This window comes from Enoplosus armatus, chromosome 7, assembly GCF_043641665.1.
Source record: "Enoplosus armatus isolate fEnoArm2 chromosome 7, fEnoArm2.hap1, whole genome shotgun sequence".
Taxonomy (NCBI): Eukaryota; Metazoa; Chordata; class Actinopteri; order Centrarchiformes; family Enoplosidae; genus Enoplosus; species Enoplosus armatus.
Genome location: NC_092186.1, coordinates 10,041,257 through 10,063,005, shown reverse-complemented (window position 1 = coordinate 10,063,005; position 21,749 = coordinate 10,041,257). Strand labels below are relative to the sequence as shown.

Genomic DNA, 21,749 nt, shown 5'->3' with positions numbered 1-21,749 from the left:
GCTCTCTGAAAACTGTTGGAAGTTCTTGGTGTTGTTTATGCTACTGGAGCAACATTATAGATGTTGATATGTTTAAAATAACATAAAGTCCCATTGTTACTGCCACAGCAGCATGATGGGAGAATTTCTCACTGAGAATAAAAATGCATTCCTCCCGCTACCTGATGCCGGTTTATAAAGATGGTAATAAATGCATTGTTTTCGCATTAAATAATACCTCAAAAGTCATTTTGCTGTTGCAAAGCCAAACAAAAACTAATGAAGGAGTCAGTTAGATGCTCAAACAGGTGAGAATCTAATATTGATGCTCAGCTTGAGAGAAGAAGCTCTTACAGCCTCCTATATTACGCTGACACCACCACACACAGTAGGTGTATATATACTGTACTGCAGATACACTCAGCAGAAACAATCAATTGGCCCTAATGCAGAGGCCATCAGGGAACAGCATCTGCTGTATCAATAAGGCACCAGGTAAACCTGGAATAACATCAGCTCCAGACTCATAAAACACCTCAAATATGGGCCGTGCAGCACATTTCTTACATGTTCAGGCCTGCAGACAAAGTGTCACGTGTCCATCATCACTGCACATCAACCAGCCAGAGTTATGTTTGTGGATTAATTCCAGCATGTTAATCACAGATAAACGAATCACATTAACTTTAAAATTAAAGTTGCAAATAAATTAAAACCCCTTTAACCAAAAACACACTGTTCAAAACACCGTTCAAAGTGGAAAAAGAACCCATCAACTTACATTGTAGCAGCTTCTTCTGATGGCCAGAGTGAAGGAGAGATGTTGGTTCAGTCCCCGCCATGTGAAAACAGACTGGTGCTCCTACTGCTGTCCTGGTTTAATTGGGAACAGGCTGAAGTTTATGCTAATGAGCGCTGACATCAGTCTTAACAGCCTCCGCTCCATAAAGGAGAGGAGCAAAGGGCCCAAGTCGCGCCTCTTTTCCCAGGCAAGTCCGCCGGTCAAGTTCAAGCGCAGCGCCAGTGCGCAACATTGTCATTCAAAACACGTTAACGCACACAGCAAATTCATTGAGGGGGGGGGGTAAACACATTTAGCTTAAAGTGTGAAGCTTTTGGAATGCGGTTAATAGCTTATCAATTATAACAATATCAATTTATCAACCCTCAATGAGACAAGTTCACAAACATGGTGGTTTTCTTTAAAACACGTCGAGACAAAACGAGAAAATCCTTCGCAGATCCGCACTCATTCATTGCATTATCTATATATATATTAGTTTATATTTGATTACATTTATAGTGTATTCTAGTATATTGTATATCACATAGATATTCTATAGATAAATATCTTATTATATTTATGTAGTATGTATGAGATATTTTAATTAATTGTTGTTTATTTTTCTATTGATATATATATTTACTGTTGCCTTGCATTGCCTGGATAACCTGCTATCTATCTATCTATCTATCTATCTATCTATCTATCTATCTATCTATCTATCCAGTTTTAATTTTTAATAAAATCCTCTCGCAGGTATGGAGTTTCTGGCTGAAATATGAGGAACTTCTTCTTTTCATGACGCACAGTGATGATGAGGTGAGTCCAGGTAGGAGCCATCATTCCACATATTTCCTTTCCATCACAGCGGAGGAGATGTAGATGAAAGGGAAATGGATGAGTTCGAGATTTTCAAGATGGATTAGTAAGTCAGTGTCAGACAGATGTCTAATATTTTGTGTCAATGAATGTTTGTTCAAACATATTTTCATTTGACGCAGAGAGGAAAAAGAAAATAGGGGTAAAATAAAGCCTTTTGCAGTTCTTTGAGGGCCAAATTACACTTGTGCATGTCTTTGTGTGTGTTATGTACATCACCCATCTGTGCATGCAGGCCGCTGGATCGTCCACGGGATCACATATGCTACAAAAACACTCAGGGAAATAGAATAAGTGGCATACATTTGCGTAATTACAGTACGAGTGTGCAACGATTCATGCCGTCCAAATCCAGAATCTGTGTGAGGACAAGCCAAAGTGACGGCTTAACACATCACGGCAGAATCAGGCCCAGCTAATTCTCTGCTGTTTGAGTCTGAGGCCAGACAGTCAGTGAATACGCAGATATGAAGCCTACGTGCAGATACGATTTGCTCGTGTGTATGTTTTGTCTGTAGTGTTGCATGTGTGTGTTCAGAAATCCACAGTTCTACTGGTTTGTTACTGTGATGCTGTGATCACAGAGGAAGGACTATATCTGCAGCTGCGACGTCACACAAGATGGCTTTTTAAGGTGAATTTGTCTGTGATAACTTATTGTCAACAGGCCTTTTTCGCTGACGACATTTTGACATGTCACAGTAGGAAAAGCACAGGTGCACATGACAAAATGAATGATGGCTGAATTCCATTTAGTTGCTTGAAGAGTCCTGGTGTTGTTCACGCTGGCTCACTGTCACATTCAAGAACACAGCCATCGTTCATGTCTTTAGTAACGCCTGTGCTTTTCCTACTATGACAAGTCTAAATATCTGCTGTGATAAAAAAGGCCTTTATACTGAATAAACTAAGCTTCTCAAAGCTACAGGTTCTCATTTTGGCTTTAAGTAATACAAAAATGAAACTTCAACTTGCCTTTTTTTTTTACAGTAGAAAGCAACAATATATGGACAATATGTAAAATTCTTATTATTAGGCTATTGACAAGCAATCAGAAAGACATGCTACATGCTACATGTTTTATTGGAAAGACGTGTATCTGTCTGGCCATATCTCATATGACCATGATGTTTGGTTTGATTGTGTACAGCACAGACATTAACGTGTGGTCAGGTTGAAGAACAGCGTATCAACTTAACAGACTCTCTTCCTTGTGATATACAGCATGTCTATGTCTGGTAATTAACAGTCATGACTCTCACTCCTCTTTTAAATGAATCCCTGTGACAAAGCAGATCTGGCCCTCCATAGCTGGTTCCCACAGCTATCCCCCCACACAGCAGAGGAGGCTGCAGTTAGGGTAAAGACAAAAAGGAAAAGAGCGGGGAAAATGAAGGGAGACGGGAGGAGGAAAAAAACCATGGTGGTGGTGGTGGTGGTGGGAGTTTCCTTTGACGGGGCACCATTGCAACATTTGCATATATTCAAATCAGCCGACCATGCATGGGGGCAAACAAAGACAAGCCAATGGGAGGGTTGCATCCCTGCTGCGGGCTCAGAAGCAGCCGCCGGTATCCCAGCAGCTCCCTGGGAGAGACACAGGGAAGTGGTGTGGGAACCGAGAGGCCCCCCGAGCTGAGCAGAGGGAGGGGAGCCACTTGTAGCCCGCAGTGAATTAGCATTTTATTTGTGTCTTTTTTCCTCAGTAATTTCTGCCCCGCCACTTCAGCCACAGATGGCTAACATGGCAGAGGGATTAGCATTTGTGTCAAAGATGATGATTATGGAAGTGTTTTTCCACCCAGACAGAGACATTTCTTCTCACAGTGTGACTGACATTTTAATGTCTGAAATGTTGGGCAAGTGCACAGAACACTTTAACTAATATTTATGTATATTTTTGTTGCTTGTGATCGATGGCAAATGTGGCACGTTAGATGATGCTAGAATGATGTTATAGGAATGAATATGTTGCAGATCATAAAGTCCACATTAGTCCATACATTCTGTGTATATTTTATATTCTGCAGCAGCAAGGGATGGAGAAAGAAGCCCCTTTATTTCTTTAAAGGTAATATGAAAAGTGAAATCCTAATTAAAATGTGATCTCTCCATTTCCCCCTTGCTCAGAATCTAACTAATTGCCCTAAGGTGCAGGTTGAAGTTGCATCAACAAGACTCATAATGATCAAACAACCACACAGAGTTTGATATTGAGCTAAACAACTAATTTCATGTGATTTATGTTTACAGATACCTGCCCAGTGGTGCATACATGCCCACCAGAGATGCTGTCGCTTCATTGCACAAAGCTCCATTTGATCAAATTCACAGCTCTCACTGAAATGTCATGCCCTTGTGCGCAAATTCACAGAGCAAAGGATCAGACACATCTTCAGCAGAAGGGGTGCCACCAATTAGCAGAAAGTGGGAATTCAATCGACTTCGGCAGACCACCCAAATAACACGAACGCACATGCTAAACACAGATTTGAATGTGGTGAATGGTTTTGGAAAAAGATCTTTTAGAGGGCGTGCGGTTGGAAACACTCTGCACTGTTGGAGGCATACGGGCCTCTGCTTTACAGAGGATGATCTGACATTATAATGCATGTACAGGCCAGTGTGTGTGTGTGTGCGTGTGTGTGGACAATCATTCTCGTCCTGAATGACCAAGCATACCACACATGGAGGATGCATCAGTGCACCCAGAGCTGCCATCCTTGTACCACAGTATTCCCCAAAGACCTCATGTTTTATAATAATCTAAGATTAGAGATCATACAACATAATACAGCAACAAATTACAATGATATCAACTTTGTCTACAGGTTTGAAGATAACTATGATGGTATTATAAAGTATTTCCTTATTCTTATCCATCTAAATGGAAAAATAATAGTTGAGTTCATGATTACATCAAAACGTGTGCCCCCTTCAAATCTCCCCCTCCCTGGTGTCTGTTGTGTTTTAATGCCAAAGTAGGGAGTAAGAGGAGCATATCTGAGACTTTAAGCTTCAGCATTTGCATAATGTTTGTTTTCATCCAATGAAATGTTAAGATACATGATGGTGGAAGCATGAAACATGGAGATTATCATGAGGAGGATCTCACAGGGGTGAGATGAGATGTTCAGGGGTATTGAGGAAGAACAAGGAACTAAGACGGCTACAATTTTACATTTTAATTAGAGATGAGCAGTGGGAGCATGTTGGTGAAATTAAAACTGCTCTATTGGATACCTTAATAAGATACAGTCTTTATTTTTCCATGTCTTAACTAATCACATTTGTCTGCTGCTCAGTATTCTTCAGTATTTTAAAATGTATCCAATGTCGTATGTCTAACAGTAAAAATATGGGAATATATATTTTTAGGATATAATAAAATTACACTTTAAATATCATAACAATATTTTTTCGGTCAGTGTCGCTATGAGCCAATGAAAGCACAGTTCCTCTGGCTGATGTGATGCTTTCATTAACATCGGAAATACTGCCTGTGATGAGTGAAAATTGAGGCTATGCTTTTAGATGTCAGTGCAGTTGTGTTCATTTGTTGGACGTTTAAACGATTTCAATAAAGTTGTTAAAATCAAGGGCGTAGGTTTCGTTTCACAAGTGAAAAGGACACATTGAGTCACTCAATCTGAATGCCGTTTCCAGCATTTATATTTATATCAATCTAGCAAATAAACATTATGAAACTAGTAATCGGGCTTTATTGGGGATTAAAGATTATTGAAATTATATGTTCAATGCCGTAGTATTAATACACTAATACCAGCTAAAACCACATTTGATGTTCATTAATAGAGGCCTCTAACTTTAAGATAAATATTGTATTTTGTATTGACCATTCACTATTTGATTCTTTTTTTCTCAAAGAAAGTTTTGAGAGTCTTGCCTGCAGTCCTCCTCTCAGGCTGCAGTAGCCTATTTGTAGCCTGGGAGGCGAAATACGGGGCAAAAAGCGTAGAGCTACAGGGCTCAGAAAACGTATTTGCTGTGAGCTCAGGAATCCAATCCAAAACACGTTAGACAGGGACGAAGGTGTTAGTAGTAGCCCTATAAAAAAGTACTATTGTTATTTTGTTTTAAATGTAGCAACGGAAAAAGTGGCCTGCGTTTAAAATTTCATTTGAGTCTACACATTTTAGCAGTAAATTTCAGAAAAAGTGAAATTGTTATATGTAAACCTGACAGCAGTATATGGTCCAGGTTCGACAGTCAAGATACCAGTATATCAAAAATAACTACAATATTTCAATGATGCTAATGTACTTTACTTCCTACCTCTGAGTAGGAGCAGCAGCAACAGCGGTTGTTTGTGCTTGTAAAAATTGCAATGTCTCAAATTTACAATGCTCTCTAGGAGCACCTGAAGGCACCGCGCTACTCCACTACTACATCCGGGACATTCAGCAGTTTCACGTCAGTTGGTTCAGCTGTCAAGACTTTCCTACATGTGAAGAAGCTCCGGCAGCCACTCTGGTTCTAACCACATCTTTCGAGAGAAGAGATGGTAATATAATTCACACCCCAGTGCACTGGCATGTAATTATCTGTCTTAACAGCCTGCTATGGAAATCACCATCGAGCTCATTCTGCTGGTATTGGTTGCTATGAGAGACAGTGTGCTAATGCTAGCTAGCTAGCTACCTAGCTAACGCTTGCAACAGCACTGACAGGTGGTGAAGTTTAGCTAAATTTAGCACGATAGCCATTTGCTAACTTTTCATTCATTTTGCAGGGGCTTTCAACACATATGTTCAACGTTGAAGCACTTCTTTAATCTCTTGCTACTGTTAGCTTTTTAACATGGTATGGGACCTCGCTTCTAACGTTACCACAACTAGCTAACTCACCTTTGGTGTAGCAAAAAATAGCTCTTCTTGAAACTTTCTTGTGTCTTGTATGCTACAACGTGACATACTGTCTGACTGACTGCCACAGTTGTAGACAAGGCACTCCTGCTCCCTGACTGTTTGTGGTGCATTACCTACTGACACACAGTGAACTGTTTTCATGTGCAAGATAGGAGTTTCAGAGTTGAATCTCATACTTAAACATGTATGTGTTTGCTCTGACAGGCGCTGATGGGAATTCAGCTCGTGGTCAGCTTGCTGGCCGCCAGCATTATGCAGAGGATGGCTCCACATTGCTCATTTGCACGCTGGCTCCTTTGCAATGGCAGGTACTGTCGACCTTACAATCAGGTTATACATTACACACATAATGTGCTGTGCACCGTTAACACACATATGCCTGTCATTCCTTCCAGTTTGTTCCGGTTCAAACACCCCTCAGAAGGAGAGCTGTGTGCACTGGCGGGGAAGCAGATGCCCAAACAGACCAGGAGAGACAGGTGGGAGTAGGGGGAGGGTCTGTCACATCAAAGTGATGCAACCAGGATTAAAAAAACTGCTTGAAAAAATTCAAATGTATAGATCTTTCCACTCAGATAAAACTTCTTGTAAAATTCAACAACAGAACACACATACTTTATTTTTGTTTTTTAATATGGTCATGTCTCTTCCTTTGATTTCTAGGAGACAGAATGGGGAGAGCAAGCCTCTCACTGTGCCCAAAGACATCGACCTTCACCTGGATAAAGCTCCAGTCAACGCCATGGACGCTCTTGGTAAAACAAACATTCCTTTATCTACACCACAATGACGTTGTGCAAGTACAAACGCTGCTCAAGCTCGGCTGTTGACTCACAGCTGACCCGTCATGCATTTACAGTATTTACATTGTTTAATAGTCCCTACCGCAAAACAATGTATAGATCATACTTTTAATTAACATATCGAGCACAAAATAATCATAGGAGCCTACTAATGTTTATTTTCTTGTTTCTACTTTCAGTGCTGCGTTTTTTCCTGGAGTACCAGTGGCTGGTAGATTTTGCAGTCTATGCAACGGGTGTCTTCATTTTCACTGAGTGTTACTACAGTGTTGTAGATGCCAGCAAAGAGGTCAATATTGGAGCCATCTGGTGTGTCCTGACTGTTCTCTTCAGTCTGTATCCTTTAGCTGTAAACTCTGTACACATCAGTACTGGTTGATCCTACAAAACATAATTATCTTATTCGACAGCTGCAGTGTCTAACTTGATGGAAAAATGGAGTTTTCATTTAACCCGCAACTCTCAGAAAAACCCTTCACACTCTGATGAGCCACTACTTCCGCTCTGAAGAAGGCGGCGAGCGCTCGGTGTGCCTCGCCTTCGGCTTCCTGTCTCTGCTCGTAGCCATGCTGGTGCTGGTGGTCAGAGAGGACTACCTGGAGTTCGGCCTGGAGTCTGGCTTTTCCAACCTCTTTGACAACTTGGAAGTCTTTGCCAAACAGCAGGGCTACGCTGACTGGTCGTAAGTATCTGTTCCCGCACAGACAACTAATAACTTGTGTTAATTTAATATTGATTGACATTGCATCATGCATTTAGAGACACCGCCTTGGTTAAGTAATACGCATGAGCCAGTAAGTGACAAATATCTGTGCTGCCCTTTGGTTGCTGTTTTGACTTCCTTCAGAATCCCAGTGACCAAGCTGACGGTGAAGCTCGGTCTGGCTGCTGTCTGTGCTTACATTGGCGCTCTGCTGGCCTTCCCTGGCCTGCGACTGGCTCAGACTCATCTAGATGCTGTACAGATGAACTCAGACCGCCCACTCATCCAGTAAGAAGTGTTAAATACTGCAACAAGCCATGTACTCCATGCCTTTTTATTAAAAAGATGACATCAGCAATATTGGCTTTCTTAGATGTCCCTAATGTTTCCTGCAGGATTCTGCTGCACATGAGTTTCCTGTCTCCAGTCATTGTGTTGGTTCTTTGGGTGAAACCCATTGCGAGGGACTTTCTGGCCAATGCACCTATGGGGAAGACCTCTATCACAATGTGAGTGCACATACATACTTGCTTATTTTATCTGCTACAGCTCATCTCTCAGTTCCCAAGACAGAAACAATGGCCAGTAATGCAAGATGTCCTCCAAATGGCACATGGTTGACACTTTGCCAGTTTGGACTTTTTCTGATTCCCCTCATAATCTTGCGCCTGCAGAGTTTCCAGCGCAGCATTTGACAGCATGCGCCTGTGGATCATCGTGGTGTTGTGTGTCCTGCGGCTAGGACTGACGCGTTACCACATGCAGGCCTACCTCAATCTGGCTCAGAAGTGGGTGGAGCAGATGAAGAAGGAGGCGGGACGTATCGCTGCGATTGACATTCAGAGGAAGGTAAAAATATATGAACAATGAAGGTTTGAACTTTTTTTTTTGTTTTTTTTACATAAAGAGAAGGTTTACTGGGTAATAGTGAAAACTGTGCATGTGGAGTGTGAACTGAGAATACATGTGCTGTTTTTCAGGTCACTCGTATCTTTTGCTACCTGACTGTAGTTACTCTCCAGTATCTGCTTCCTGTTCTTCTCATCCTCTTCTCCACACTGGCACTCAAGGCACTAGGTAAGTAAAATCCCCCCACCACCATCACGACCACTGCATTTGAGGAAGAATCCACACTTGATCTTTTACGTGTTTGCACTTTTTCCCAACCATCCAAATGTAGACTAGGGTTAGTTCGACATTTTGACATTAGAAATATGTTCATTTTCTGTCTTGGCAAGAGTTAGATGAGAAGATCGATATTACTCTATCTGTCTGTTAAATATGAAGCTACATCCAGGAGCCAGCTAGCTTAGCTTAGCAGAAAGTCTGGAAACACGGGGAAACAGCAACTGCCTCAGGGCAAAAATAGTCCCACAGACCTGTAATCTCTCTGTTTTAGTACAGATTAAACAAACAAGATGTAAGATGTTCATTTGTGAGCTTCAGCTGTGATTTTGTTACTTACAGAGCCAGGCTGGCTGTTTCTAACCTGGATAGCTAACTAGCTGCTGGCTGCGGCCATATATTTACTGGACAGATATGAGAGTGGTAAAATAATATTTCCCAAAATGTCAAGCTATTCCTGTAATGTCACATTGAGATATTTGCAGCCACAGTGGAGTTTAATATCAAACATTTACAGTAAATGTCAAGTTTTAGTGTCATGAAACATAACAAGCAATAGTTTCTTTCAAGGGCTTATTTCTTTTCCTTTATCCTCCAAGTTCAGTGGTAAAATCTAAATATTGACTGATCTCTACCGATCTTGTAGGGGACTTCTCCTGGGGGACTGGTGCGGAGCAGCCCCCTGGGGTGACGCCAGCGCTGGTGATGCCCACGGCAGCACCTGTGCTGCCCGGTGGTCTCGATGAAGATGAAGAGGGGATGGAGGACATGGAGGAGGATATCCAGGCCACAGTGGCACGCCTGTCAGAGGCCTTCACAGCGCTGCGGGCCGTCCTCACTCCACTTTTCTTCCGAGGTTTCTTCGCCTTCCTCACGTGGTGGGTGGCTGCCTGCCAGGTGATCAGCTCTCTGTTTGGTATCTACTTCCACCAGTACCTCATGCAGAACTAACTGAGGAAAACAAGTGCCATACTGTTCTACCTGCAATGCAGCCCTCAGCTGTTGCAAAGGAGAACTGCAGACGACAAAGGGGGCATCTCATTAAAACACAGAATGCACCTTGTTATTGGCTGTAATAGGAGTTTTGATCAAGGTTGAGCATAGATGGTCCTGGGCACTGGCTGTTGCAATAATGTTGCCCTTAAGGACTTTTGTGACCAGCAGGCTACTGGTATCAATAGCAGAAAACTAAGGCCTGTATCACAAAGCATGTTTAACTTAGTCTGGCTCTCTTTGGGTTACCTGGCCAACATTAGCAATCCTTGATAAACGGTATCACAAAGCTGGTTGTCAACTAGCTCAGTTTACTGATTCAGCTACAGGTTTGTTCCCGTCAAAGAGTTTTTAATTACATGCAACATCAAAAAAACTGGTATTCAATGGGTGTAGAATAGGATAAGAAGCTGTAGAAATAAGAGGAATAATTTCCACATTTTCCAAATGAGGCTATAAATAAGTGTAAGAATTTGGTCTTTTAAATTATATTTGGCATTTTCAACATGTTCAGAGTCTAGAAAAGTGACATTTTGGTGCCTTTTTGCTTCATTGTGAACAAACTGTTCTGAGTAATACACATAAAAACAGTTCAAGTAAGGCTAAAGCAGATATGATGAGTACAGAAAGACAAAGAAGATAAATAAATGCCTGATAAGGTCTATTTGGCTGAAATGTTGCATTTATAATTCCCTGAGCTAATTAACAGTGAGTGCAAGGATGTGCACCATTACAGTAATAAGCAGCCGTAATAGCCATTAATTAGGCTGTTAATGTCCTCATTAAAAGTCCTGTTTTAAACCCACAGTGGACACAGGGCTGTACAACAACCATTACTTTTCTCTCACAATAAGCAAAGTGAATCTACTGCTCTATAAAATGTCTCTGTTGCTCTTTATTACTTGTCACTTTAATGTAAAGTCAATACTTTGGTCCATGTTGAGATCCTGTACAATTGATGACTCAGTTTTTCCAGTGACCTGATTGGTCAGTGGTTGCGCTGTTGGCAGCTTTCGATCTGATCCTCTGAAGTTAACCTGCTCCGGAGCTGGTTGGCCGTGCAGCATAGGTTACCGTGGTGATGTACCCCGGTTAAAAGTGAGCCAGCTTTGTGATACCAGAAGAGTTAAGCCCAAAGACATCCAGCTAACCCACTAATCTCGCTTTGTGATACAGTTCTGTACCGCCGGTCATCTTCCAGCTACTTCAGCAGAACATTTTTCTGCAACTTTTCAGACGTATCTATGCCAGTGTTACCTGAACTGTTCTTAATAGAACTTTGTTAAATGCTGCATTTAAGGTGTTTATTTGTTACCAGGGTATGTATTAGTACTTAATCCCTGTGTAGATGAGATGTTTTATTTTTGTGAGGGACTCTTTGTCCCCCTTAAGGAACCGATTCAAGAGTGCTAAATGGTTTTTGTTGTCTTTTTCTGCTGTAACGTTTTGATTGCAAGTAGTAAAGCTCAGATCCATCCTGTTTGAATTAAACGCAGTTGAAAGTGAATCAAAACTGTGGCTGTGGCCAAGTATTAGCCACAAACTGGTGAGCTGTCTAGAGTTTCCTTCAGAATTCCTAAGTGCCTGGGAGCTCAGGGGTTTTGAGTGGATTTTAAAATCTCCTTTCTCCCTCATCATGCATATTTAGAATGAATAGAATCTCATGATAGATAACATGAACACTCCAAACACGTTTCTGTTGCATTTCTAACATTACTCACTGGCAACATTATTAGTTGCAGTGTCTTAGCCAGTCAGTCATGTCCATGTTAAGATTAATCAAAGCCTACTTAGAATCAGTTGTGGATTTTATTTATTTATTTATGATACATTGCCTCAAATAACTTTTCGTTATTTAGAAATGATACAGATGCTATATTTCTGTACATTTTTGTATTCTGTTTGTGGCAGTTTCTGATTTTTAACGTGTGTTTTTTTCTTTTTAGATAGTGTATTTAAATTGAATGCTCTGAAATCATTATACTGTGAAGTTCATATGAAAATGTTGCTTTTTGACATCTTCTGAATGCATGGTGTGCAAACTTTTGGCTGTAACCTGATTTTTTTTGTTTGTTTGTTTGTGTGGCTTAATAAAACATTTATTTTCAGTCTCATGTGAGTTTGATGTTTTCCACTTAATTCTGCTTTCCCACAACGAGCGTGGGAGATTATGATGCAACATTTCCTTAAAATATCTCTGCTCCAATTGACAAAAGACATCATGCATGACAATGGAGTGTCTCGCCGCTGTGCTGGGTCCTGATCTCTGACCCCCAACCTCCTGAGAAGATCATTCTTTAATCACTGATAATTACTATGAACCTGATGCCCCTCAAGAGTCTGGGAAGAAATAGTGTTTGTGGATGCTCAGCTTGGCCAAAGGAACTGGTATGTTTACTGGAAATCTTCCAAATCCTCTCCATTTTGTCACTGTAGCCTAAAAACATTCAAACTAGATTTATAAGCTTTATGACATTATCCAAACATTCAGATTTACATGACCTTCCACCAGAGGCTCTTTGTCTGAAAGTCAACATGATTTATTGTTATCATTTGACTTTTCCACATCCAATCAAAAGCCACAAAGCTTCTCCAATTTAGGGAGGGAGGCACGGCCACCTCGCTGTCTTTTTATGTGTGCTGGGATGTGCTTCACTGGAGGACATCAACAATCACAAAGCCACTGCGAAGTGAAGACATTTGGGAGGGTTAACAATCCTGACACATATTGTGGCTGGATGTTGTAGTATTAAATTTTTTCTTGACAATGATTAAAGAAGAATTTGATGGAAAATGCTTCTGTTATTGTTAGATAACATGATTGAGGAATACGATTTGAGCTTTGTAAGTTGCACAGTTGGAAGAAGCATCCTCAGCTAGCGGAGCTGTGTTCCACTCTGAGCCTGTGGCAGGTCTGTGGGAGCGTCCGGCCTAATGAACTGAAAGCTGACAAGGTTGACATATCTATATAATCACATTAATTATGTGCATCTGTGCTGGAGGCCTCGGGGCCCCCTCAGTCTGATCTGTGGACTGCAGCGGGCCAAGTCAGGCAGCTATGGCTGGCTGTGGTTGCTATAGAAACCAGGATGTGTGTGTGTGTGTGTGTGTGTGTGTGTGTGTGTGTGTGTGTGTGTGTGTGTGTATGTGCGTGTATGTGCAGGACCCAGACATGCCCTACAGACTGGGCTGGCCTGGTCCCAGGGGAGCAGACCAGACATGACCCCGGTGAAAGTCTCTTTTCATTTAGGGAGGAGAGACGACAGAGAGGGACTGGGGCTCGACTCCTGCTTCTAGTTGAAATGCTCCATACTGGTAGCATAAGGAAACGTTCTGACACGGTTACTGTGAGACAACCAGCTGTGGAAATGAGCCTTTTTGTGCTGGATGTATCTTTTTTTGAAGACATAAAGGTCTCCAGGCTTTTAAGTGGCCCATTCTTGTTCCTCTCGTTTGGTGGCTGCGTGGTGAGCTGCCTGACAGGGGCCAGACATGATAATGAGGGAGTGCATGTGTTCAAAAGATGGAACGGAGGTGAATAAGACTAAATAAATGGACACATGAAAGCTTGATAGCTACACAGCGGACGGCATTTTATCTGTCTTCAGAATGAACGTACATGAAAAAGCAGTGGAAACTGAATTTTTTTTCTATCAAAAGACAGATGATAAGCTAAATGTCTTTGGTAGCAAAAAAAAGGCCAAGGCAAACGTACAAATCAAACCGTTTTTTTTTTATTTAAAAGGAATCACAACAAATGTCAAATAAGTCTCTGTTCTGTTAGTGAAGCATTCAGCAAACATATAAAAACTCAACCCAAAACATCAGAATACTGATAATTTGGTTTTTCATGCTTATATTAATCCACATAACTGCATTTAAAAAAATGACAAAAAAAGAGCTAATTCCACAGCAGCACTTGAACATGAAGACCTCCCCTGGCCGGCTCACTGAATCTCTGCAGAGTTTGTCGTGATTTATTTGGTAAATGCCTTCAGGGTGAGCCGCTGAACCTGTGTCTTGTCACCGGGATTCATTAGATGATTAAATGATTAATCACCAATAGTTTAGGCTGGTCCTCCCTGCTCTGCACTCTCTCATTCAATATCCAAATCCAAATTTTGTGACATAAGGTGACCCCTTGTGGACAAAAAGGGGAGTATATTTTGTCATTTGCAGAACAAACGTTGAATATGCAAAACTAAAACACACAGAAATCCAGTGCACAAAAATACAGTGCAAAGTACATTTACAGATATAATGAAAACCAAACATTCCTCAATAAAAAAAAAGAAACGTAATTTGTGGGGTTTTTTTTACTCATTCATTACACGGTGTCTCATATATTTCTAAATATCATGAGACAATGATGGCAGTAATAATATCTACAATATGCAATTACTAAATGAAGCCCTTCAGGAAAAATAATCAATATCATTTTTATATTACTTAAATCAAATTAGACCCGATATAGAGAAACACATAAGGTCTTTGGCTGTTGCAGTATTTGATTGCAATGCATAGGGACAATATTTAAAGACTTTGGTCTTTAATTGAAGTAGACTGCCACAACATTCGTTTTTGATGGAGTAAAGTAAAAAAAAAGGGGAAACTAGCATTACAATATAACACACCTGAAGCTTTGCTTATCCACAACCACAGTCTTACAAACACACATAGCCATTTTTAAACTTCCCAAAGAAACGATCACCCAAGTCCCTGAGACACATTGATGCCGAGAACTTCTAAAGGATACATTCACGTTTTGTTCAAGTCTGTCTGAAAACAAATACCCACATGTCCAAATGCACATTGAAAGAGTTTTTGGTTTGCTGTAATTGTTCCTCCTGTCCATGCTGGTCCTGAAACGATCCCCTGATTAATGTGATTCCAACGTACAGTGAGAGATGGGGGGCAAAATTCACCGTCCTCATTCTCTGTAACAATGCATCATAATAATAATAATGATAATAATAACAATAATGATAATAATAGAATATGAGGCTTCAGCAGTCTGAGTCAGATAGCAGTAAAGATACCAATGTATATATATATGATTACGTCAGACTGCTGGATGCACAGAATAAAGACTGTGGATTTCTTATATTAGAGCTGCAAAAAAAAAAAGTGAATTTATCCTTTAAAATGTCCCAGTGTATTTCCCAGTGTAAAAAGGCCAAGCCTCCAGTGACGGGTGATATCTAACTGGGTTTATAAGGGGAGATCATGTCACTGATCTTGGGCTAAAGGCTTTTTTTTTTTTGCAGTTTCGGAGAAATTCAGCTGGTCCCGATGTGCTGCTGTAGCTAACTTCAACAAAGTTACAGAACAAAACTAACACGTTTCAAATTCTATGCTTGCTCCACACAGAAAACTAAACCTATGACCAAACAAAAAGCAAGTCTGTATGCATCATGTCTCCTCGTGGGATCAATCAAGTGATGCAGAGAAAATTCTCCATCGCCCAGGAGAGACCAGCTCTGTGTGAGGAGACAAAGAGAGGCGTTCCTCTCGGGGATGATGGGGACAAATCGACCCCATCTCGCTATCTTCTGTGTTACGTGTGTGTGTGTGTGTGTGTGTGTGTGTGTGTGAGAGAGAGGAACTGGTTTTGATGGAAGATAGCTGATTGAATGGGAGATGGTGTTAGACGGCAGCAGCCAGCTATCTCTGCCACCCATCACTTATCTCTAACTGCCTGAGCGGCTGCCCTCCTTCCTCTTCGTCTTGTGGGTAGCCGGCTTTGGGAAACTCCTTCATCTCATTGGCTGGACGGGCTTCTGGAGGGGTATGGCGAGCCGAATCGGGGTTGCTCATTGGAGAGTGCTGCCTGAGGAGGTGCAGAGGAGGGGAGGTGGGTGAGGGCATGTGCTCAGGAGAGCTACGCTCCGATTTGATGCTGAGGTTGAGGGAGGGCAGATGTGGAGAGGTTGAGGAGCAGGACTGGGAGGGGAAGGAGCACCCTCCGCTGGACATCCTAGAAACAACAAGGGGAAAGACAAAAGAAAAGAAATGAGTTTGAACATCACCGATTCTGCAATTATGTCTCGATGGCAACTTGGTGCAACAACAAATAGACCAGCATTATGAATTCCACAGTTACAACAAGGATGCTTGTTTATATGTAGGGAAAAGAAAAACAAGCAAAATAAAACCAGTGGAGGAACCTAAGATTTGTGTTGTTTTGTGTTGTTATCATTTTCTTTGTTTTTACTTTATAGTTCTTATCATTTTTCACTTACTTTTTCTTTAAATTGTTGTTTTTTCTTTTCTGTTCTTTATTATTAATTCGTTTTAATATTTATCTCTCTATTTAGTTTTTGCTCAATTTCTTTTGATTTGATTGTTTGCTTCATTTTTTTTTTTCCCCCTTTGTGTTGTTCTGTCCGACTGTTTATCATATTTCTTTGTATTCCAGTTGTTGACACCTGTTGTAAGTGATAACTTCATTGTCTTCGGAGGCCACGTTTACGGTTGCCTTGGGCTGATGATTGCCATCTTTTTGAGACACATATATAAGATGTGATGTTTGTTAGTGCTCTTTTGCGGCTGATGAAGATCTGACTGATCAAAAGAGTGAATAAAAAACATCGCTGGAGCAAAGAACAGTGTGCGGATTCAACTTTCTGCCATGATTGCATATTTTATCCACACAGAGGTACCATATTACGCATTAATATCCTCACCCTGCACTTATATGAGGCCCATGGGGCTCCTGAGGCGGCTGTGCTGGCTGCCAGGGGTTCGCTGCTCCTCGTTGTAGACTAACAGAGTGATAAAAACCAGGTTGGCTGTACTCTGGAAAGAAAGAAAAGACATGGATATAAATTAAAAGATGAAAAGAAAGAGGACACAAAGATGGATTTTAATAAACCAGAATCAGTGAATTATAGGATAGCTCATGCACTATAAGACGATAGGTCGACATTTTGGGAAATACACTTATTCACTTTCTTGCCGAGAGTTAGATGAGAAGATTGATACCACTCTCATATCTCTACTGTAAAACAGATGACACACAGCAGACGTACCAGAGGCTCCATGAGAGGGGAGGCTGTAGCCTCCCAAACTGTGACCCAGCAGCCCTGCCTTTCCCATGGCTACCATGGAGCTGCCGCTGTGCAGGCCCTGGTACAAGACACCCCTCTGATGAGCCGGGAAAGAGAAACAATCAAACTAAAAAGCTCAAGTTTGTCGTGATACAGTGACATCGTTGCATACGTACTGCATAAAACATGAATATCATATCAGCAAGAGGTGTGACTCTCTGACACTGACACCTTTGGGTGTAGATCACACTGGATAGTAACAGCTACTTACAGCAGAGCTTTGGTTTGCCCGTGTGGCCCCCATGCCCAGATTAGCAGCATCTCCCCGCAGGTTTTCACCGCTGAGGTTCACAGGAGGAGGGCTTTTCATATCCAGGGCTCGATTCAGGTTGCCATGGGAGAACACGGAGTAGCCAATACCTACACAGTGAAAGAAAGGAGCAGGAAGTGAAAAGAGATGTGAGCTTGTTTCACTCACAGAAGAATAATTTATTCTCTGTGATACAGTCTTCACCTTCCTCTGTTTCTGTGTTGTGTGATAAAAATTAACTTCTTCTTTTAGTTTGACCTTTGAATTAGTATGATATGATCTCTATGGGACAATGAGCAGCTGTCGTTTAAAAGGTCATGTTAGTGTCTGTTATATATTGTAGTGTATTGACAATCTGACAGAATCCATTTTTAACTGGTCGTGAAGTAAAAAATCTGTGTCGATTATTAGAAAAACAGTAATAATACATTTAAAAATACTGTCAGTGATCAGTGTCTAATGACATCATAGTGTGTCCAAATGGTTAAAGACTGTAAAAGAGGCTGACATGACTGGCAGGTGTGATACATTCGGTACAGAAACCACAGAACTGGTTACATCCTCTGTCACACTGGTGGAGGGCCAGTTTCACAAAACAGACCAACTGCATGGGTGGATTAGTGCGCACACACATGCACATACACACACGCTTCCTGTGAGTTCACAGCCAGCTGCACAGAAGGTTCACAGTACACATGTGAATATTACAGCAAGCATTTAGCAAGACCCTAGAAGAGGATTTCCATGCTGAATGTTTCACTTCTGTTTATAAGCAGAAAAATGTCATTGCTCCATATTTCAATAAATCACAAAAATACAATAAACAATATCACAGATGGTAATATTCTGTAACACGCTGCTCTGTAATCTGTGATCTGTAAATGGACAATTGTGAATTACTGATTTCTTCGATGCCACTAAATTAAAAATAAATTCTCCATCCAGTGAAGACGTCTAATTTAATGCCAGCAAACATTATCTCAAATTTTCCAAATTGTGTACATTTCATTTTTTATTGGCTCTGAGAAGTCAAATAGTGGCACTGTAAATGAGCGCAAATGTACATTAAACATACAGAAGAAACTGGATGATTTAGTTCACTATTAAACTTCACCCCTCTTCGTCATAAAAGTGCCTTTTCGGGCTGCAATTATGACATGTAGTATATAGCAATAAACACATATACATTATAATGATAATTATAGGTTACTCTCCATAGTATGTAAGTATGTGGAATCTATGGTCCCTTTGTCATCTGCTGGTCTTGAATTGCTTTTGTGAGAATAGTCTCAAAGCTGTATGTCCGGTGAATCTTTCCCTTTGTGATTAAAGTGATTCTGGTAATGTTTCATACAGCAGGCCAGTTCTGCTCACCTGAGTGTGGAGACATAAATGCAGAGTGTGCGTGTGGCGTGGCAGGGCTGGCAGGGCTGGGTCTGGATGTCAGAGATTTAAAGCCAGGAGGTCTGTGGGACACCATGCTGGATCCGGAGGAGTTGGGGAAGCCGTTCTCGCAGCCTGCAGACACCAGGAATTGGGCCTCTGGTGAGAGGAGCGATGGAGCCTGAGGAGTAAAAGTCCATGTATAGTAACAACATAAGAATTAAAGTCCAGAAACCGTGAGGAAGAGAAGAAAAATGTCAGTTTGAGCTGTGAATTAAAACACATCAAATTCAGGTCAGCGCTGCGTGTGGGTGTGTGCTCATGCTTGTGTGTGTGGTGGATGTGCAATAGCAGAAGTGTGTGTGTGGACTGACATAGAAGCGCGGGCGAGCCACAGAGAGATCCATGCCCTCGCTGAGAGGATATTTGTCTGCGGCCACCTGCATGCTCTCCTCACTGTCGAGCTCTGAGGCGTCGAGGCCGAGGCCTTTCCTACGCAGAGTCTGATATAGAACAGAAAATGCACACGGGAAATTACCCACAGTGATAGCATCTATATCATTTTTTGTAAAACTTTGCAACCTGAAATTCATGTTCACGCTCCCTGCTCTGAAAGAATTGACTTGTTGTTATTTTAATACTAAATCCTGCTTTACTGTCATTTCCTCTAACGGCAGCTTGGACTGTACCTCCAGTATGTCCGTGTTGGTGCGACTCTCGTGCGGCTCGCTGTACTCTGTGTACTTGAGCAGCACTTTGTCCATGTCTGTGCTGGCGTACTGGAACAGACGGTTGGTGCTGTTGAAGATGATGAGGGCAATCTCACAGTCGCACAGCACGCTCAGCTCATAGGCCTTCTTCATCAAACCAAATTTACGCTTGGTGAAAGTCACCTATGACACAAAAAACACACTAACTTAACAATTACTGATGATTTAGAAGAATATATACATCTGAAGTATTTATATCAGTGTAAAGTCAAATATGTAAAAATATGTTTTGGCATTAACTTGAATATTTCTGCAGGAATGAATGATATAAAACATGATTTTGACCAACTTGGATTAGTTGCCACATACACACACAAATCCAAACAGATCACTTGCAGTGTTCAAGTATATTTATATAGCTTAAAATCACAAGTTCGTCCCAGGCTTTACAACCTGTACAGCGTACAGCACTGTCTATCCTCAGACCTTCAACTCAGATAAGGAAAAACTCCCAAAAAACCCCCAAACCTTATCACCAAAAAACATTCAGCCATAAAGAGCAGATATGAGAAACTAATCATCTTTGCCAGCACTCTGAGCACAGTTTAATACGTGTTTCTTGTTGTCATGTTGAGTCCTTACGTGTATTTGATGTGTTTTTTCATACATACTGATTAACATAATATTATAATAATTAATAGGTTACAAGCATGATGTGAACATCTCTCTCACGTCGCAGAATCGCACTGACATTACCTCAGAGGAATATATGTAACTGCTGACTGAAGATGACGTCAAGATAATAATGAAAATATAATCTGTGTTATCAGATTCATCTTCCAGCAAAATGACAAAACTTCCTCTGCTGTGCTGTCAAATATACCTTTTCGGCTTTAACCATGTTTCTTCCTCCTAAGTCGCTCTGAACAAAGCTCAGTCCACTTTGTTCAGTGTGAAAGAGCCATTACTGTCCTTTTGGTGCTGAACAAAATGAAGTATGTATGCTACAATTATTGTGTCTCTTATCATTCAAGATATCGTAATGTGATATTTCCTCTACAGTCTTGCAGTATTAAAAAATCATGCCTACACACATCAGCCCCCGGAGTTACGTCCCTGCCGCACAATGCCCAAAACATATTCAAATCAGTACAACTATCACATTGCTCTCAGACTCTTTAGCTTTTTGTTGCATCTCCTACACTCTCTGTGCTAAACATGAGGTGCTTATCTCAATTCACCATACTGTAAATACCACGGAGGCAAACCTTCTGTATACATGCAGAAAAAAAGGTTACGGTTTGGATTCTTACTGTAAATAAATAAAATATTGCCTGTAGGCCCACCTGTCTATTCCTCTGGTCCAGAATACGAGAAATTTGTATTTTCTTTCTTCCCATGTTGTCTGCCGTCTGACACTGTAAAAGAAAATACAGAAATATTATAGCAGCAGATTACAATATGTTGAAAATAAACATTGTGTGAGGGTCAAAGTCACATTTACACAGAGGCCACTGAACTAATGGTTCATTCTTGTAATATCTACATTTTACAATAACAGCGGTACAAATATTCAATAACACTTCTCTTCGTATAATTCTGGTGGGAAAATGTCACCCATTTGGTTTAAGTGACTCGAGACCCTTCCCCCTTGGTAAGGGCAGGGTGTTTATTTTTACCACCATGAGGCGATGCGGTCTAAAGTTAGAGCGGCCCTTGCCGGGCCAGCAGTCCACACAGTCTGACACCCCCACAGTCTGGGTTACCCCCGAGCCAGCAGCACAGTGCTTGACTGCACCGCACAGCCCCATGAGACAGGGTTAAAAATACAGTCGATAGCTCCTTTTAAAGGTTCAGCAGGCAATAGCTAAAACCAAACAGTAGAAGGAAAACGGTGTGTTTTTGAAAGATGGCTGTAGCTAAAAACCACCCACTCCTCTCTCATGCACAGCCAGGCCAGAAAAAAAAGCAGGATTTGGAGGGGCAGAAGGGAAAAGGCATGGATGGATTGTGGTTGGCTTGAGAATGTCCATTTTTGAAACTCACACCCGCTGTTTCTCTTTTTTTTTCTTGGTCTAGAAAACCCCCGGTCCCCTCCCTGCAGGACCGTATAGAGAAATGCGAAATCAGAGGATCATTTTC

At 41.3% G+C, this 21,749-nt stretch overlaps 2 protein-coding genes across 2 annotated transcripts; one reads left to right on the top strand and one right to left on the bottom strand.

The window, feature by feature from the left end:
- The first annotated feature begins 6,132 nt into the window (after positions 1–6,132).
- On the top strand, positions 6,133–10,113 carry tmem161a (transmembrane protein 161A). Its single transcript, XM_070909222.1, is given in 11 exon segments — positions 6,133–6,167; positions 6,736–6,839; positions 6,927–7,010; positions 7,195–7,286; positions 7,514–7,670; positions 7,801–8,013; positions 8,182–8,325; positions 8,433–8,546; positions 8,712–8,886; positions 9,018–9,114; positions 9,809–10,113. Coding segments are annotated over 11 exon segments (1,488 nt in total). The 5' UTR covers positions 6,133–6,164.
- A 5,706-nt stretch (positions 10,114–15,819) lies between these two features.
- mef2b (myocyte enhancer factor 2b) lies at positions 15,820–21,007 on the bottom strand. The gene is made up of 8 exons (XM_070908280.1): positions 20,954–21,007; positions 19,587–19,790; positions 19,272–19,400; positions 18,889–19,078; positions 17,476–17,624; positions 17,187–17,301; positions 16,842–16,953; positions 15,820–16,132 (listed from the first exon to the last, which is right to left on the bottom strand). Exons 1-8 carry the CDS (start codon positions 21,005–21,007, stop codon positions 15,820–15,822), a joined length of 1,266 nt encoding a protein of 421 aa, XP_070764381.1.
- Positions 21,008–21,749: the final 742 nt, after the last annotated feature.